Raw genomic sequence first — 20,466 nt, 5'->3', positions numbered from 1 at the left:
AATGGGCGAACGCAATTGGAATAATAGTTTTCGAGAAAAGTGTACCGAAAGTTGACTCTTTTTGCATTGTTTTTAGGTGACTTAGGTGTCCCCTTAATAACATTGCAAACTTTATATGTGCTCTAATCTTTAGGCAACAAAGTAAGGATTTGATTTTTTTCTTTATCGTAGTCACTTTATCGTGAAATTTTCTTTTAAGGCATCAATTAACTTCAAAAACTCTTGTAAACGTATTTGATCTTCAGACTCATCTTTTAAACCGAATGCAGTCAATAAATAGCTATTAACGCTACTAATTTTGTTTCCCAAATATTTTTGACTAGTTAAATTATGTTTAGGTACTAAAGACAGATTTAAAAATTGTCATTCATTATTGATAATAGGTATGTAGTTGTGAATCAATGCTTAGTTCAGAAAACTGGGTCGTTGGAATTTCTTGACTGAACAATGAATCCGTTTCTGCAAAATATGCAAATGAAAGTTGATTGCAAACAAGTGTCTTGACAGTAAAAGAATAAAAATTCGTAACATGCTTAATATCTGAAAGAGTTGGTACAGTTATTTTATGATCAATATCAATAGTCTCTTTGGGTCTAATTTGGTATCATCATTATCTATTTCAGACGATTATGTTTCTTTATTTGAAGACTTAATTTTTCTCGACAGGTTTGAGACTTTAATTTACCTCATTATATTTTTCAATAAAATTATAGACAATTGTAAACAAGGAACATATTAACAACAATTAAATATAAAAAAATCATTTTTCTTCTAATATTTTTTTTCTATACAGTTTATTTATCTTGAAACTTGAATTTAATTCTTATTATTTTTCAATAAAGTTATAAACAATTCTTGTAAACAAATGATTTATTTACAATAATATTATCACCGAATTGTCAGTTTTATAATTCATCAATCTTACAAATTGGCCTTTGTTACGTAATTGACCACCCGGACCACCCATCTAATGGATTTTCTCGACCGAGGAGAAGGAAACTGTAGAAATCCTCTCCTGAGTAAATCAAATTATTGACAGCCGAGTTCTAATCGTGTGTACAGAACAATAATAGACAGTGGACATTATTATACCTCGATGTCAAACCTCCCGCTTGATATATCTCGAAAGGTAGTTAGAAAACCCTAATCTATAGCGAGAGTCGAAACGCGGTCGCGAATCCAAGTACTAACCGTATTCAAGTGCGCTTAACCTCGATGATTGCAAACCACGGAGCCTTTCTACCGTGATGTGCCATCGGTAGTGTTAAAATGTATCAATCGAAGAATTTAATTTTTATATTTATTTTTAGATATATGTTGTGGACAGTGCAGACATAAAAAGGCTGGAAGAAACAGGGCAAGAACTTTGTGAACTTCTATTAGAAGATAAGTTACGCAACGTGCCTCTATTAGTTTATGCAAATAAACAAGACATTAGCCAGGCTGTAACTGCAGCTGAAATTGCAGAGGGATTAGGTTTACACAATATTAAGGATCGTGATTGGCAAATTCAGTCATGCATCGCAATAGAAGGGAAAGGAGTTAAGGTTCGTTTTTAAAATATTTTCTTTTTATTCGGCTTTATTATATATTGAAAAGTAAATGTTTATAGTAACTATTATATATTATATAATATTTATAGTAAGTATTTAAATCTTTACATTATACTTAGTATCTGTTAGAGTTTTTCGCTTAATTACAATTTAAAAATTAAGTGTAGCAAACTTCACTGATCTAAGTATTGCAAGTCGTGTTCGTTGACAATACGGACTTTTCGTATTGATAACGAAACAAATATATGCATTTGTATAATAACTGTGAGCATAATAAAGAAAATTTACATTCAATAAATAAAAAAGTAATTTTGTATTGTTTTCGAAAAGAATCATATGGGTGTAGATTCGATCAGAAAAAAGGGTTTCATTTTTTTTTGCAGTGTTGTCATTATATTTTGTGATTTACCTTCGTATAAAGTGGTCGATGTATCGACCATCTTTTGAGGTGGATGAAAACATGTAAAAACCCATCAGATTTGCTTGGAAATTAATAATAGGGCGTTTTTGGGAACGTTGATTACGAATCCGATATTGGATTTCAAAAATTCAAAATGGCGGATCATTAAGTCCGCCATTTTGATTCGACATTTTTATCGTCATATTGATGGCGGACGACTTTTAAAAAAAATGATCCAAATCACTTGAAACTTGTTACTCGGGGGTTTTTGGGGTCGCTGATTACGAATCTGCTGTTAGTTTTCAAAAATTCAAAATGACGGATCCAATGTAGCGGACGACTTTTTCAAAAAAAGATCCAAATCACTTGAAACTTGTTACTCGGGAGTTTTTGGGGTCGCTGATTACGAATCTGCTGTTAGTTTTCAAAAATTCAAAATGACGGATCCAATGTAGCGGACGACTTTTTCAAAAAAAGATCCAAATCACTTGAAACTTGTTACTCGGGGGTTTTTGGGGTCGCTGATTACGAATCTGCTGTTAGTTTTCAAAAATTCAAAATGACGGATCCAATGTAGCGGACGACTTTTTCAAAAAATGATTCAAATCACTACATGGGATCTTACGTGGGTTCTTATACAAAAACCTGTATAAAATCCCAGAGCCCACGTGAGAATCTACATGGAATCCCATGTAAAAGCACATGTATATTTGGGACACGATTTGGATTAGGAATTCATGTGGGAATTTGAGTTTGTGTATCTACATAAAAATCCACATGGATTCCTATGTGAGAATACATATAGGATTCCATAAAGGATTCCATAAAGTATTTCATATGGGATTTCATATGGGTTTTCATGTTACATGTATAAGATTTCACATAGGATTTCACAAAAGATTTGATATGTATCACATTAGGGATACATTGTGAGAATTTTCAAAGGATTAAAAATTATTTAATTAAAAATTAAATAATAAATTGTATTAGCATTTTAAGTCATCAGTAAAAAAAATTCGATAATTTGAAACACTTCTTCTGATTGTGAGCTATAAATTCTCAGTTATATAGTGTTCAAAAATCATGTTAACAGGGGGAGAAGTCGCTCTCGCCACCTGGCGGTGAAAGTGTATGAACTGTGGTATTCTGTATCATTAATAAAAAGAACGACGTGAGATCCTATGTAAGATCCCATGTAGAAAATTACATGGGAAATAACATACGATCTCACCTGGGAATTCATATAATTTTCATTCCTATGTTCAATCCTACGTAAGATACTATATTTTTTTAAACTAATAGCAGATTCGTAATCAGCAACCCTAAAAACTCCCGAGTAACAATTTTCAAATGATTTGGATCATTTTTTAAAAAAGTTTTCCGCCATATTGGATCCGCCATTTTGAATTTTTGAAAACTAATAGCAGATTCGTATTCAGCGACCCCAGAAACCCTATTTTCAATAGCGATTATAATGTTTTGTGTATTATCCTAATTGCGTGACTGAAAGGGTTAACCAAAATTATGCTTCACAAAATTTGTTGGTCTTTTTAAAAAATGACTGTCATTCCCGGTTGTGGACACCTTTATGTTCAGGAGGCTCTACCATCTGACAATGATGTGGACTACTGTCTCTTCTATCTAAACTTTCTGCTAAGGAAATTGACAGCCGCAAACTCCATTAAATGCGATGAATATAGTCGTTTAGTGCATTAGAAGTGCGTTATGATATGCGGGCCAGCTACTTCACATGCTAGCATTATGCTTCTGATAGCGATGAGCATAGTGTGAAAACGTGTCATCATTTTTGTTCTTTATCCTGGCAAAGTCTCTTAAAATAGGGAAACTTCCATTGCTTCTTTATTTGTGTTGGTTTCCTTTAAGATTTTTCCATTTTTAGCGGATTTTTCAAGTGTGCCCACAACCGGGTACAAAAATTTTTTGTCAAAAAATTTCCATTTTATTAAATTTCTAATAAAACTTTTTTATTTAAAGGAATCAATTTAATTCCTTCACTGACAGTTACCTTAGACATCTAGCTTTAAATTCGTACACATATATTTGTATAATATGCACATGGGCAAATGTTATGAGGCAAAAACAAAAGGGTGCCCACATCCGGAACACTTCCCTTACTTCTAAAAATGGTTAAAGTTTTTCTAACTTTAATTTATTATTTTTTGCCAATATTCTTTCATACATTATTTTAAATAATGCATTAGCATTTGAGTAGTGATCTAAAAATGTTTTGATTATCTCATCAATTTAAATGAAACTTTCTAGATATGTTTTTTGCTATATATATGTAAATATATGCCCGATTTTTGTATTCTTCTTTTTAAATATTTTTTTAATAACAATAAGTATTAAAAAAAACCATAAAATCGTAAATAATATTTTTTGTGCAACACCTGTAAGAAAAGCATTACTTTACATGCCTGTGAAGTAGGCGAAAAACAGGACTTTGTTGTACGAGTGTGGCAAAGTACTAAAAAGGATACTAAACAGAAGGGTTCGGAAAATATTAAGTTTTTTTGGTAATATTCAATTTCGTATTCGTTTTCAATTAGTGGAATACTTGTTTTTTACAGTAATATACACATAGAAAACCACGTATATTATGTGCCGTAACATACGTTCCAAACCCTGCTAAACAGTTCGTAGGTTGGTGTCAACTAGCATTTTCAAACAAATTTTTTACCAAAGCCAAAAGGTGTTGCACAAAGTACTGTGTGCAACACGTACGAAAGAAGATTTTCCGGCCTCGTGCAAATTGATGGCCTGGCTTCGCTCGGAGCAGCAAACTTCGCTTTCGTCGGAAAGAAGCTTCTTTCTGTACTTATTGCACAATATACTATTTTTTAAAGGGTTAGAGGAAGAAATTAACAATTGTACTTTTAATTATTTTTTTATTGAAAATTCAAATTTTTTTAAAATTAATTTTAGATGCTATAAATTTTAACTCTTCTCTTACTTTTTTACTATAAATATAATATGTACGGGAAACTGAATAGTCTATATATGTTTTTGGATTATTTTTTCTTTTCATTAATATAAATTTTAATAAAATAGTTATGAATAAAATGTACCTTCATATTATATGCTTTTTGAAATTCAATGGAAATTTGACAATTTTATGTAGGTACATATTATTTACTTTCATTGGCGTTAATGTATAAATTTTGGAGCCCTTTTACAAAGCGATATTTCCTAACACATGTTGAACTTTTGTTTTCACATTTTTAAAAATGTTGTAACCGTGAAAACGAACTGAGATTTGTTAATAATAATATTAATTGAAAGCAATTGGAAAAAAATAAATGCTCCACTTTTTAAAAATGACATCTGCATTGTGGCTCCCTATCAGGCCCTGAAAACTCCCAGATTATGCAATCCTCATCAGGGCCACATGACAAACAGGATTTAAATAGGTCAACTTCTACACAGGATGTAAAAATAATTAATTTTTAGTTTTTCTTTTGTACTTCAATATTTTAGTTTAAAAAAATAACAAAATACAGAAAAAACTATAAATTTCTAGTCCTAAATACAGTTTATTAAGGGGAGGGTATAGTATTTTAGCTTTTATTTTTTTAATTTTTTTATATTTTTTTATTTTAATCTACTATATTTCAAGAGTGTTGTGTGAAAATTTGAAGCAGATCCGAGCAAAACTGACGGATGATCCATCTTCGACTTACAGTGAACACCGCAAAATGGTTTTTTTGAAGGCGTCTTCGGAAATCGTGTGCCAATCAGTTCCTTCTCATCATATAGCTTTTTAATTTTGACTAAATTATCTTTAAATGATGTACTATAAATGTAAAATTTGTCCAGTACACTGGCTCTAACCAGAGCGCCAAAAAAAATCACAAAAACATGCCATTTTTTCACAGAATTAACTATACCCTCCCCTTAAAAAAGTTATAACAATTAATTGTTTAAACAATGTTTAATTGATTAATTTTAAATCTTTTATCATTAGTATATGTTTTATTCATGACAAATTTCACAATTGAGAAAAAACTAGAAAATTCCAACCCTAAGTACAGTTTATGAAAAAAATAATAACAATTAATTGTTTAAACAATTTAATAAATTTTTATACTTTTTTCATACATTAGAAACAATTAAGCATTATTTTAATAGGTTCTTTGATTAATTTTCTTAAAAAATAAAGCTAAAAAGAATATTAAATTAAAGGTAGAAGAAGTTAGCAATCTTTCCGAATCATTTCTCACTTAAAGCTTCATTACGATTTCATGTATATCGACAGCACAGCCGTCCTATTAATGTAATACAGAAACCTGCTTTTTTCGAAATTAAATATTAATTTCAAAATTATCAAAGAACTCAGAAAAACATGAGTTTTAAAAATTTTGAATAAATGCAAAGGACTTTTTGTTTTATTTTTTAGATTAATTAAATAAAAAAATATACAAATATTTTTGTTTAACCAATTTTCAGTCAACTCTAATTTCTAATAATGCTCTATGCTTTCTCTATACAGTGCAGTGCTATATGTATATAGCGTTGTAATATGTATTAGCATTGTAATAATGCCCTGAATTCTAATAATGATGGACATTGCTCGTAACATATATATTTTTTGTACATATTGCTTAGAACGTTGATCGAAAAATTGTTAAACGGGGGAAACACTTTAATATGTATAATATTTTAATATACAAGATGATTTAAAAATTGAAAAGGTTCTATTATTTTTAAAAATAAATTTATTTGTTTCAGGAAGGACTTGAGTGGGCATGCAGAAACATAAAAAAGAAATAAATTTCAATTGAAATATAAAAAACAATTTAAAATATGAAAATTGAAACACAAAATACTTTCATGTACACTTTTATTTTGTCTAATATGTACAAAAAATTCTACGATTATCTTATATTTATATTTATTATCGGCACCACGTTATGCCGAAGTAGTCATTTGACTTCCGTCCATTGTAATTGAGCAAGTTTACAACAAATAAATCTGTTTAAAAATTATTTTTCTAAACTTGACTTCTTAGACAATATAATTTATTTTAAATAAAAATCGTATTTAAAAATTTTCTCAAAAATAGATTTACTACGCTTGTTATATTACTTTTCAATTATTTTTTTTATTTAAATTTTAATGAAGTATATATTTTTTTACCTCGTATTTTGACAAATATTTATGAGATTTGTGCTTTCTGTAGCTAGAGACTATATAAATTAAAAATCAGGACAAAGAACAACGCATAAAAAGTACATAAATTGGTTCCCGATCAAATTTGTTAATATTTATTGGTTATATTTGTTCCAAATTACTTTAACTCAAACATAAATCTGAAATTCAAAACAAATTTGACCGGGAACTAAATTGTGTACTTTTTGTGCGAGGTCCTTTCGTAATTCAGCTAAGAATGATAATATTTTAAATCTTACCGAAGTTATTCACAAATAAATCTTATTAATTAGTACTTACTAATTAATCTAAACCGTCAATTAACGGTGATCTTGAGAGTCTACTGAATCAACTTATGTTTTAAATTTATGGATAACAGTATTTAAATCCAAACTATTCAATTTGAAAAATTAAATCTAATACAAAAATGAAGGATTGACTCTGCTTGAGTTACTGCGTAACCCAGGGCCTATAAATTACCGGTTGATATCTCTTCCATTGAAATCCAGATATTTACCCTTTCTGTTATATTTAAACATTTTAAATTTTCCCTTAATTATTTACAAACTAATATTGTCAGTCATCAGTAAGGTTACCTCACTCAGCGTTTTCTTGAAAATTTACTGTATTGACATTAGTTCGAAATTCAAGGAATATAGTCCAGGCTTTCGATCTCCAGCAGAGTTACTCTCCCGCTTTTTCAGTTTTAATTTTCTACAGAACTATAAGGTATATTAAATTGTCTAAAAGTTCGAGGTAAAATCGGGAATTCATTTTAGTGTTCGCAATTAGTTGATCACAAACACTTGATGATTATTAAATGACAGTCTTTCACATTTCAAGTAAACTTTTTACAATTCATTTAAAGCTCATTATGAGAATATTCTGTTGTCACTCGGAGCTCCTCTTCATGGAATGCTGAACAGTCGACAGGGTACTTTTCCTGTAATTGGTTAAATAATTAATAAATTTTAATTATATTTTTATAAATTATAATTATTTCAATTTTAAATTAATTTTTAATAATTTCAATTTAAAAGTAATTATTTTGAACTAAATTTTACACTAAGAAAAATGGATATTAAACTTTATTATCTAGATATTAATGATAAATATATGTGACAGTAAAATATGTAAACATCTTAGATGTTCAAATTTAATATCTACAGATATTGGAAAAAGACTTGTTCAAACATAACCTCACATTTACAGATTATACTTTTTAACATCTGAGATATTAAACCATAACATCTAGATGATATGCATTAGCATCTTTTTTTAATATCTAGTATATTAAGGTTTTTAATATCCACTTTTCTCAGTGTAGTCGTCTGAAATAAACAAATTCATTGTTTTATGTAAATATACTTACAGCGCAATTTTTATTTTCCACTATGGATCCGTAAAGCGACCAGAAATTAACACTGGCTCTATTACTAATTGCCCAAGCTGCTGGAAAGCTAGCGACTTTTGTTATTTGACTTCGCATTTGAGAGTTATTACCATCATCTTCACTGTTGTTGTTAATAGTACAAAGAATATGAGTGGCACAGTGTGGCATTTTTGTAGCCCATTTATAACCTCGATACGCCTGAAGTTTCAAATTAATGTTTAATTAAAATGACGAAAAGTAAGAATTATAATTAACAATATTCAAATACAAATAATAAATAAATTTATAAATAATATAGAGTAGAGTGGGGTGAAAAAGCCATGGTAAAAAAACCATTTGAGTTTTATACAAAATCTATTAAACCGATTTATCAGCCATTTAGATTATATGTAAATACTATTAGGTAATACGCAACTTTTAATTCTAGTTTGTATCTACAGTCTTATAAATAAACTACAGTCAATAATTTTATTGTAAAATTTAGTTTTAAGTTGCTTCGAATACAAAATTGTAGTTAACTCTTCGAACGTATTAATCAGGTATAAATTTTTTTAAATTGTTCATAATGTGTATGAAATAAGTTGTGTCAATGATAGAATATTTAAATAGTAACATTATTATCATATAAATAAATAAACAATTAGAAAAAATAAAAATTAATAACATCTACTGTTTAAATCACAAGGTGGCTTTTGAACTCCACTAGGTGGTGTAAAAAAGCCATTTGGAACACTTTCGTAGAACCCGTATAGCTCAGTCCTTTTATAATCTATAAACAATTTTTTAAAATGTTCTTTTAAGATAAATAACTAAACTTTCAGTACCAATTTGAATTTAAATAAAAAATAAAATTTTACCGATTTTGTAGCGTAAAAAGTAAAATAGTGGCTTTTTGACCCACCCTACTTTTTAAATTGTAATTATAATGCAATAATCGGTTGAACACGTGCATTTGCGCTCTAAACCTATTATTACTTTAACACATGCAGTTTTTAATTAACAATGTTTTAGAGAATTTTAGTACTTTTAGCAAAGGACCAATTATGTCATTGTTGATTGTGTTGCTGAGTTTATTACTCAGTTCTCTAGCGTTTATTCGTGAAACGATAAATCCTTTTTCTGAAGCAAGGTTCGTCAGTTCTTGAACATAAGCAACGGCTGGTTTTATATATTGACTGCTATCAACATTCATATGTAAATGTCTTTTAGCTACTGCATTTATTAATCTGAAAGATTTTGTTTTCTTAAATTAAATTAATTGTTGTTTATTAATTTTGTTATTTATATCAATGAAGGCTTTAGTTATTTACCTTCATTAAATAAAGTTAAAGTCAATTGAAAATTAAAATTTAGAAAAATGCGATATCACCAGACCTTGAAAGACTTTCAGCTGGCCTAGAAGGCTCGAACATTACTGACTTTGGAAAGCCTTGAGATTTAAGAAAGGTATTTCCTACAAATTGGATTGTTCCTAGGTATCGCTGCTGTGTTACTGGATCTGCAACGTGAGAAATTGACTCGGCAACGAAATTCGTAAATGATTTCACCCATCGTCTTCGCAATTGTGGATTTTCGAAACTGTCCAAAATCCTCTCATATTGTAGATGACCCTTAGAATCTGTCATTTGACCGACTATATTTGCCAATCCACTATTTTTCCACAATGTTCGACCTAATTCAGAATTACTGAAAAATTAATTTATAAAATTTTAAAGGTATATATTTCTGACTTACATTTATTTTAAGGTACTACTACACTTTTGAATTTAAAAAAATTTTGTTTTTTTTATTGTATTTTTTAACTCCTTATGACTTCAGAAAACACCTCCTAAAGTATTTATAACCAATTGTAAAAAATAAAAGTAAGTTTTTCAAAAAATATTCAATTAATGTAAAAAGTCATTGACAAATTAAGAAAGTCTTTAAGGGGATGGCGGGGTCCAGCTTTTTGTTACAACCACTAGAAACATTGGTGCTAATGTATGTAACAGTGTCTGACGTCAAAAAAATGGTGGGGTTTCAATTTGCAAAAGAATTTTAGGTAATAGGCCAATCGTTGGGTCGAAAAAGTACACATAAATGCTAGCAGCAAAGTCTAAATGGTTTCTTGTAGTTTGCGGGCACCATATAAGAGCCCAATAGTTTGCTCTCGATTCTCAGTTGCGAAAAAGGTTATAAATAATTGTCAAAGTTTGAAAAACGTGGTTTTTTGATTCCCGTTGCTTCCGGTTACATTTTAGAGAAAAAAGTTGTTATTGAAAGTTGTAGAGCTTGAAAATAGCTTTTAAATGATTGATCATAAGTTAAAAAATGTTAATTAGTTTATTTGCAAATGAAATTAAACCATTAAAAATAGCACTTTTTTAATTGTTTAATAACTTTGTTAATAATTATCGAATTTATTTCTAACTTACCAGAAATATTCTCCTTGCGAAGCTGAATAAAACACAAAAAAATTCAACTCGATCGGATAATTAGTTTATGCATAATTCCGTTTGTTAACTAAAAACATGTAATTTTTAACAGAATTTCCAAATTTTTGGCCAGGCGGATTTCGTTTTTTTTTCTTGGAGAGTACAGTTAAGGAGTCAAACTTTTATTCCATTTAAATGGGAAATTGATTTTTTTAATCTAAGTGCATAATAATAGACGTTAAAAAAAGTATGTTTTTTTAACATAAACAAATGGAATAACTCGGCCAATTTTCACTTTATCGATTTAGTGTAAAGGGCATTTAATTTCACTTGTTTTCACAAAACCTTTCCAAAAAAAATCCAATCTAACTTCAAGGGGGGGGAGTTAGTTTTTTCTTTTTAAAAAATTCCTGACTAGTTAATTATTATTATTTTTAATTGAAATTCGCACCACTTATAGTTAAATACTTGTATTTTATGAAAAAAATTGATTATACGGATTTGTCCTTTTATTTTGCATTTATATCAAGTGAAATTATATGCATAGTTTTTTCTACCTTTGGACGGCGGAGTGGGGGAACCGGTGGCGCGTGATTCTCGCCCGCCACAAAACAGAATTCAGCCGTTCAAATTTGCAAAAATGGTCATAACTTCGTTAATTATGGACCGATTTTAATCTTTCTTTTTTTAATTTGATCTACTTTTCAACACTGAACCCAAAAATGAATTTGCATTTTTTGTAAATAAAATATTTTTTATACTAATAAGAAAAAAAAATTTTTTAACAACAAATTATTATTCTTATTTTTTATATTTAACAAAAAATTTTCTTTGTGCAAATTATTCCATTTAATTTAAAATAATATTATATAAAAAAAATCTAAAATTATTTATCTGTAAGCGTGTAGCATCGAGTGTAAGCGTAAGGCACGCCGATTTATTATTTACACGTGGAGGTGCCGATGTTTGGGGTCCTACAAAGGTATTTAATAAAAAAAAATAATCATTATATAATATTGTTAACCAAAGAAAATGATTATTTTACTACTACAATGCTTACACTCGATGCTACACGCTTACAGGTAAATAATTTAGGATTTTTTTTATATAATATTATTTAAAATTAAATGGAATAATATGTACAAAGAAAATTTTTGATAAATATAAAAAATAAGAATAATAATTTGTTGTTAAAAAAATTTTTTCTTATTAGTATAAAAAATATTTTATTTACAAAAAATGAAAATTCATTTATGGGTTCAGTGTTGAAAAGTAGATCAAATTAAAAAAAGAAAGATTAAAATCGGTCAAAAATTAACGAAGTTATGACCATTTTTGCAAATTTGAACGGCTGAATTCTGTTTTGTGGCGGGCGAGAATCACGCGCCACCGGTTCCCCCACTCCGCCGTCCAAAGGTAGAAAAAACTATGCATATACTTTCACTTGATATAAATGCAAAATAAAAGGACAAATCCGTATAATCAATTTTTTTTCATAAAATACAAGTATTTAACTATAAGTGGTGCGAATTTCAATTAAAAATAATAATAATTAACTAGTCAGGAATTTTTTAAAAAGAAAAAACTAACTCCCCCCCCTTGAAGTTAGATTGGATTTTTTTTGGAAAGGTTTTGTGAAAACAAGTGAAATTAAATGCCTTTTACACACGGAAAAAAAATCAGCCTAATAATGCATGGAGTCTATTATTTCGATTTTTACATGAGCCCATTTTGCAAATATCACACAGGAGTTTACTAAAAATGCATGGCTTTTGTGACTTTTGCCACAGCACCATGCGAAAATAGGATGGATTCCAAGCTAATCACGCATGGTAGTGTGCGTGCAATATACACAACAGACGCTCATGTGTTTTTAGCCTAGTATTTTTTTCCGTGCACTAAATCGATAAAGTGAAAATTGGCCGAGTTATTCCATTTGTTTATGTTAAAAAAACATACTTTTTTTTAACGTCTATTATTATGCACTTAGATTAAAAAAATCAATTTCCCATTTAAATGGAATGAAAGTTTGACTCCTCAACTGTACTCTCCAAGAAAAAAAACGAAATCCGCCTGGCAAAAAATTTGAATTTTATTTGGTTTTATTCAGCTTCGCAAGAAGAATATTTCTGGTAAGTTAGAAACAAATTCGATAATTATTAACAAAGTTATTAAACAATTAAAAAAGTGCTATTTTTAATGGTTTAAATTTATTTGCAAATAAACTAATTAACATTTTTTAAGTTATGACCAATCATTTAAAAGCTATTTTCAAGCTCTACAACTTTTAATCACAACTTTTTTCTCTAAAATGTAACCGGAAGCAACGGGAATCAAAAAACCACGTTTTTTAAACTTTGACAATTATTTATAACCTTTTTCGCAACTGAGAATCGAGAGCAAACTTTTGGGCCCTTATATGGGGCCCGCAAACTACAAGAAACCATTTAGAGTTTGCTGCTAGCAAAAAAATATATTATATATATATTATGTGTACTTTTTCGACCCAACGACTGGCCTATAATTTATAGATGGCCTCTAACGATAAATTTATAAGTTTAAACGCGTTTTTCTCAAAATAACGTTTTCTCAAATTGCGGACAGTTTATCTCTGAATCTACTAAACCGATTTTATTAATGATAACTCGTTTTGTTTTTTAGCATGTCCTGTGTGACAATTTACCAGAAAATAGTCAAAAAATTTAAAAAAAACATTTTTGCAGACTAGAAAAAATACTGAAAAACATAGTGTATTTTTAAACAAATTATTGAAACATCTGCTATTTTTTTATTTTAGTCATTTTTTCATTATTGGTGGTAGATTTCTATGCAAGACACCTTCCTTTTTAAAAAGCAATTTGGATTTTTTGTTTCCGATTTGTCAATCTTGAGATAAACTGTCCGCAATTGAACAACTAACTTTTTGGAGTTTCGATCTGAATGCTGTCTGCAGATTATGATATTAAATAAAAATTAAAAACAAACCATTATTTTTATTCTCCAAATATGTACTTATATAGGCAAACAAGTTTTTTAAATATTTATAATAAAAGATCTGAGAAAAAAATTTTAAATTTGGTCTTTTAAGAGCCTTCTAAAGTGTAGTAGTACCTTAATATTATCTATAATTTAAACGCGTCTTTTATTACAGTTTTGCTTCCTCATGAGAAAGCTTTGCATTTGTGACGATTTTCAATTTTTCAAAAGATGGTTATATGGATTCATTTTCATATACAATATATGTAAGTAGGGGAGATTAGGTGAAGTTGTTACAATTTTGATAAAATCAGTTACAGTGATTAGAGTTTAACTCCAATTTGTTTGGTCAAACGATTAAATCAAAGACGTATATTATCTAGCTTTAAAAGGTCATAATTGATTTAGCTCTATATTTATTATTTAATTAACTAGAAGCATTTAAGTGACAGCATGTAAATTGTAACAACTGCACAAAGTGAATGTCGGTTGTTACAATACCAAGAATCATCTATAACATTTCTAAATTGAAGACAAATAATTTCTTATAACAAATTTTATTAATTATTCATAATTTTTGACTCAGCGTAATAGTTCGTGACAGTGTCATAGAGATGGCAGCACTAATATTGTTTCGAATTTAAAAAAAAAATATCCGTTCTCATCATCACTTGTAACAACTGTACAACAGGTACATTTTTTGTAAAAAATCACTTTATTAAAAAAGTATACACTAAATGTGGACAACCAAGGCAATTTGTTAAAGCTATATCCTTATACAATTAATATTAAAAAATTTTTTTTGTTAAGTATAAAGGTCTATTTAGTCATTTAAAAAATTTTTTACTTGTAAAGCTTGCATATAATTTTTAAATATATTGTAACAAGTTCGTACATAAAAACTAAACATTTTTTACTTTGGAACCCCATCGCTATAATTAACTGTTTCTGATATATTAAATGTTTATATTTCAGCAAATATTCGTAAAACAGTTTAAAAATTATATTCACGTCATGAGCTTTTGTTGCTGTCCCAGGAAGAAATTTGTTCATCATAATGAGAAAGCTAAATGATGATAAAATGGACTTGTAAAAAGAATAGTTATTTATAAATGGTCATGAAATGAATAACTTGTTTGATTTCTTTTTAATTGACTGAAATAAAAACAAAAACCATTATTTTATGGTTTTCGCCATAAAGATGAGCTAGTTGCTTATTTTATTGCGAGTTACGTAATTAGCACACAAAATTACGATAGTATAGTAAATTCCAAAAACATTGACGGTTTAGACTCTCCAGAAGAATGTTCAGATTTTTGAAAAAAGGAAATAAAACTATTGAATCTATAACACGCATATTTATATACATTCATAAGCAAATGTAATTAACTTACTGTGTTATATAGTTGATTTAATGGCAGTACAGTAGAAAGAGAAACTCACTTTTTTAATAAAATTATGGTCTTATAAGTAAGATTTATACCAAACTAATTTCATGCACCCATAAATCAGGTGGTGCTCTAAGTGCTAAATTTGAATTTATTGAATTTTTAATTTTTATTTCCGACATATTGATAACATCATTTTGATACTAGAAACTCCTAAGTATAATGTTTTATTGAAATGTACTGAATTTTTACATTGTTAGTACATTGTTTATAAAAAATAAAGTTTACAATCTAATTAAAAAATCCGTACGTACGTCCAAAGGTAATAGTATATAGATTATGAAATTTCTTGGTTTTTTGTTCCAGGTCTTATACTTTTCAAGAAAACAGTCCTCCCATTTTGGTAATAAAAAAATTGTTGATTTGAATATAACGTCTGTCGACGCCATTTTGTAGTAAAATTTAAATACAGAATTTTTTTTGACACTTCAATATGTATTTAATAAACCCTCTAAAAAGAAATTCTATTCCTTTTTTCATTTTCCAAAAATAAATCATCAAATATAGGTCTTTTTTGCCACTAGAGTAGTGTTACCCCTTAAAAATTAAAAAATATTATAATGAGGAAATTATGTTAAAAAGTATAAAAAACTATTACAACTCTAATTGAAGTAAGTAACAGTTTAACATTTTTTTATCAGCTAATACGGAATTCCGTACGAAATTTCCGTAGAATCGTTTTACGTGAGTGTTATTTACATTTGTTTCTTGCACCTCTAGTTATAAACACAACTGCCACTCTGTGGTGCTCCAAAGAAGTTTAATTTAAATATATGTAATGGATCATACAACTCCCCAAATTAATCCCCTTAGAACGAAAATATATATTTACCTGAAGTGATCCCACATGATATGAAAGTTCTCTAAAATTGGTGGTACCCACCAAGAATGGTCAGAGTGATCGTGCTTTTTTTTATTATCATAGGAGTTATCTGAGGAAAGAGAATCCAAGACCATGGGAAAAATCCCCATTAGTCCATCTGCATTGCTTCCTTGACTGATAAACATATTTGCAACATTTAATATAGACTCGAAATTCATTGTAGATTCGTCCTTATGAATTTCGTTCGTGTGTTCCTTATCATTCATTGACGAAGATACTGTTTGGAGAATCGAATTTAAATCAACTCCTCCGTCTTGTTTGTTTCCAGATAGAAGGTGTCCTATTCCAGAAAGAATCTCACCTACTGCGTCATTTTTTGATTTTTCGTTTCCTAGTATATCACCGACCTGTATAAAATGTGTTTTATAATATATCTTACACCAAGAGGTATAACAAAGGAATCGTATATATATAATATATATATTTACTTAAAAAATTTGTTTATTATTGTGAGCATGAACAAAAAATATTTTTATGCATTTACTTGTTTTCCAGCATCTGACTGCATAAACGCGTTCGCCACACCCTGGAAACCACCAATAGCATCATTATTAGAGCCTGAAAATAAGGCCCGAGCAGCTTCCATGAATGCTTCTGAAGCATCTGCATTATTTTCCTTCTCGCAGTAGGTCAATCCAAAAAGTACGATAAAAATCGTAATTCCCTGGATCCTCATCTTTTGATTTCTAAAAAAAAGATACATTTGTATTTAATTTTTTAACTTGAGTTTAAAGGGAGAAACTCGTGTAAAATGAAATTTTTTTCTTTGCTTTAAAAATTAGTTTAGCATCTGGGGCAAAATTTCTCAAGTGTACCAATGTCAAAATTGCAAGTTGTTGTATCGGGCTAATATTTTCACAGTATTTAGTACTATGTATGAGTACTTCAACCACCAAGTATTATGAAATTTTATAACAAATTGTAGAGGGGGGAGGGGGTTGAAGATTTTGGATAAGTATGAACAGTGAGTTTTCTAAAAAATCGTAGCTTTTATATAATAAAGCAAAAAAAATTTTTGACCTACATGTTTTTAGTAGGTTTTTTTACGCTCTTTCAAATGGTGAAAATTTTTTTTAAAAATTTTCAAAATTTAACCATTTTTTTTGAAAATTAAAAATTTTTTTGATTTTTTTCTCAAGAAGGACCCTTTTTTTTTCTTTTTTTTTGTACCAAAAGAAAGCTTAAGATGTGTACTTTCAATAACTAAAACGAAAATAATGACGTTTTTTTGTTTTTGAATTATTAATTAATTAATTAATAAAAATTAATAAAAATTGAAATATTTTACAACAAAATAAAGTTAACGCAATTCTGAAGTTACTACTGTAAAGCACTACAAAATCCGCATCCAACGAGTCCAATATGAAATATTTTGGATAAATTGACGTTTTATAAATAAATATTTATAAAAATTAATTAACAAATGAATATCATTTATAAAAATAATGATAAAGTGTTAGTTTTTTTTATACAAATGTTTATACAATTCTACTTTTAAAAAAATGTATTCCAGTTATTTTCAACAATTGTTTAAATAAAATATTCAACACCTTATGCGTGTGTTCCGCTATATTACTATCTTCCCGGCTTAATATTATTTGACATTTTCGAAAGAATATTTTTTACATTTTTAATGTAAGAAAAGATGGTTTCTTTTTTACATTAATAATTTTTTATTATTTTAATATCAACAAGAAATTTTTACGTAATTCCTAATAAATTAATTACAAAATAATCTAATAATAATAAATAATATTAAAATAATAAAAAATTATTAATGTAAAAAAGAAATAATCTTTTCTTACATCAAAAATGTAAAAAATAAAAAAATATTCTATAAAAAATGTGAAATAATATTAAGCCGGGAAGATAGTTATGCAGCGCAACACACGCATAAGGTGATGAATATTTTATTTAAACAATTGTTGCAAATAACTGGAATACATTGTTTTAAAAGTAGAATTGTATAAACATTTGTGTAAAAAAAACTAAAACTTTATCTTTATTTTTGTAAATGATATTCATTTGTTAATTAATTTTTATAAATATTTATTTATAAAACGTCAATTTATCCAAAATATTTCATATTGGACTCGTTGGATGCGGATTTTGTAGTGCTTTACAGTAGTAACTTCAGAATTGCGTTAACTTTATTTTGTTGTAAAATATTTCAATTTTTATTAATTCTTATTAATTAATTAATTAATAATTCGAAAACAAAAAAAAACGTCATTTTTTTTGTTTTAGTTATTGAAAGTACACATCTTAAGCTTTCTTTTGGTACAAAAAAAAAGAAAAAAAAGGGTCCTTCTAAAAAAAAAAACAAAAAATTTTTTAATTTAAAAAAAAAATGGTTAAATTTTGAAAATTTAAAAAAAAATTTTTCACCATTTGAAAGAGCGTAAAAAAACCTACCAAAAACATATAGGTCAAAATTTTTTTTGCTTTATTATATAGAAGCTACGATTTTTTAGAAAACTCACTGTTCATACTTATCCAAAATCTTCAACCCCCTCCCCCCTCTACAATTTGTTATAAAATTTCATAATACTTGGTGGTTGAAGTACTCATACATAGTACTAAATACTGTAAAAATATTAGCCCGATACAACAACTTGCAATTTTGACATTGGTACACTTGAGAAATTTTGCCCCATCTGTAGAATATGATACTACATTGTTAATTTAAAATTTGAAGTATAAATGTCTCTATAGCATACATAAGTGTAAGACCTCAAATACTACTAAACGCAGTTCAAACGATGCGCACGAGATCGATGTATTTTTTTGCTTATTTGGTAATAAAATTTATTGGCACTAATACACCATAACAAATAAATAAATTGTTTAATAATAATAACAATGTTAATAGTATAATAAACGATAAATATGGGAGTGTTTACAAATAATGTCAAGCAATTTTTTGAGATTTTTATAAAGCCCCTTTTGTGGGCCCTCAAAGATTTTCTCCTATGTGAGTTCAATATTTTCAAAAAATAGTATATTAAGCAACAAGGGTATAAAGGCAGACATTTGTTTACGGTGATTTTTGTGACACGAGTGGAGGTCGATGCCTTTATTCCCATGTTACTTACGATATTTTTTATTCCTAATGTACAAAAGTGGCTATTCAGATAGCAGACGACAGGGAATAAAAGTCAGTCACTTGTTCGACTTATATGAAAATGGCGGCCGTTTTCTCTCATGGGCAAAAATAATGCATGGGATCAGCTGTTATTTTTGCACATGGGAGAAAATAGACGCCATTCTCATATGGTCGAACAAATGAGTGACTTTACTCCCTGTCTTCAGCTATCTAAAAGCGCCATTTTTGTGCATGTGGGATAAAAAAAACTTTTGTTAAAAACTTGTTTTTATTTTTTTAATTATTAATTTTGAAGTAGTTAAAAATTACTTGAGGTTTGGACTTAGAAATTTTTGCAAATCAATGATGTGGGCGATTCATTAGGGGCACCCTGCGCCACTTATGGATTTGCCCTCATCGGCCCCCTCTTAGGTCCTCACGACTTGTCGGCTTGATGGGGGCCTTTACCCCACGGGTATTAGTAAAATTTTTACTTTATGTACATCAATTGATGAAAAACAAATTTTCCTAGATATTTTTATAAATTCTTTTTCTTATTTTAGATATTAGTGACCGTAATAAACATGAAAATTTGTATGACAATACGTCAAACGTCCGGGATCCCTTAAATATTATTTAAATAATTATTTATTAGAGGTATGCAAAAAGCCGGGTTTGATGAATCAAGTACTCTATTTGACTCTAGCTTTTAAATTAAAAAAAAATTATTTAAAAATTAAAGTAGAAAATTTCGGATTTACTCAAGAGCTCGAATAAAATCGAGTACCCGAAATTATACGAGCAGTTTATAAAGCTCGGCTCGAGCTCGAATTGTTTAGGCTCGGCTCAAAAAACGAAAAGCTCGAAAATCCTCGATCGAGATTCGAACTTTTTGAACACCTCTATTAATTATCCATAGTTAATCTATATTAACCCTTAAAGTAAATACACAGTGAGTACAGATTAGGGTGGTCCAAAAATACATGGGAAAAAAATAAAATCAGAATTTTAATGCTCTCACCACCTAGGATTGTTCTATATGGAGAAAAAAAATACCCTTATTTTTTTTAAATAAAAAAATATTTAGAGGTCGCACAAACCGCTCAAAGTTTCCCAGGTAAAATGCATGGGGAAATAACACTTTT

At 28.5% G+C, this 20,466-nt stretch overlaps 2 protein-coding genes across 3 annotated transcripts in view; one reads left to right on the top strand and one right to left on the bottom strand.

Moving 5' to 3' along the window:
* LOC122506280 (ADP-ribosylation factor-like protein 3) overlaps window positions 1–6,841 on the top strand; it is a 128,126-nt gene extending 121,285 nt beyond the window's left edge. The window contains exons 4-5 of the mRNA XM_043618374.1: window positions 1,311–1,547; window positions 6,703–6,841. Of these exons, the coding sequence (XP_043474309.1) occupies window positions 1,311–1,547; window positions 6,703–6,744 (279 nt within the window). The 3' untranslated portion in view covers window positions 6,745–6,841. The remainder of the gene's footprint in view (window positions 1–1,310; window positions 1,548–6,702) is intronic.
* LOC122506277 overlaps window positions 6,798–20,466 on the bottom strand; it is a 36,685-nt gene continuing 23,016 nt past the window's right edge. For both annotated transcript variants that reach the window (XM_043618371.1, XM_043618372.1), the window contains exons 2-7: window positions 16,721–16,922; window positions 16,186–16,583; window positions 9,890–10,201; window positions 9,540–9,741; window positions 8,495–8,713; window positions 6,798–8,065 (exon numbers count right to left, since the gene is read on the bottom strand). In XM_043618371.1, the coding sequence (XP_043474306.1) occupies window positions 7,985–8,065; window positions 8,495–8,713; window positions 9,540–9,741; window positions 9,890–10,201; window positions 16,186–16,583; window positions 16,721–16,912 (1,404 nt within the window). In that variant the 5' untranslated portion in view covers window positions 16,913–16,922 and the 3' untranslated portion in view covers window positions 6,798–7,984. The remainder of the gene's footprint in view (window positions 8,066–8,494; window positions 8,714–9,539; window positions 9,742–9,889; window positions 10,202–16,185; window positions 16,584–16,720; window positions 16,923–20,466) is intronic.

The sequence above is a fragment of the Leptopilina heterotoma genome, unplaced genomic scaffold (genome assembly GCF_015476425.1).
Source record: "Leptopilina heterotoma isolate Lh14 unplaced genomic scaffold, ASM1547642v1 Lhet_402, whole genome shotgun sequence".
Classification (NCBI taxonomy): Eukaryota; Metazoa; Arthropoda; class Insecta; order Hymenoptera; family Figitidae; genus Leptopilina; species Leptopilina heterotoma.
Note: the sequence above shows the minus strand (reverse complement) of the source record. Positions and strands in the feature narration are given on the sequence as shown.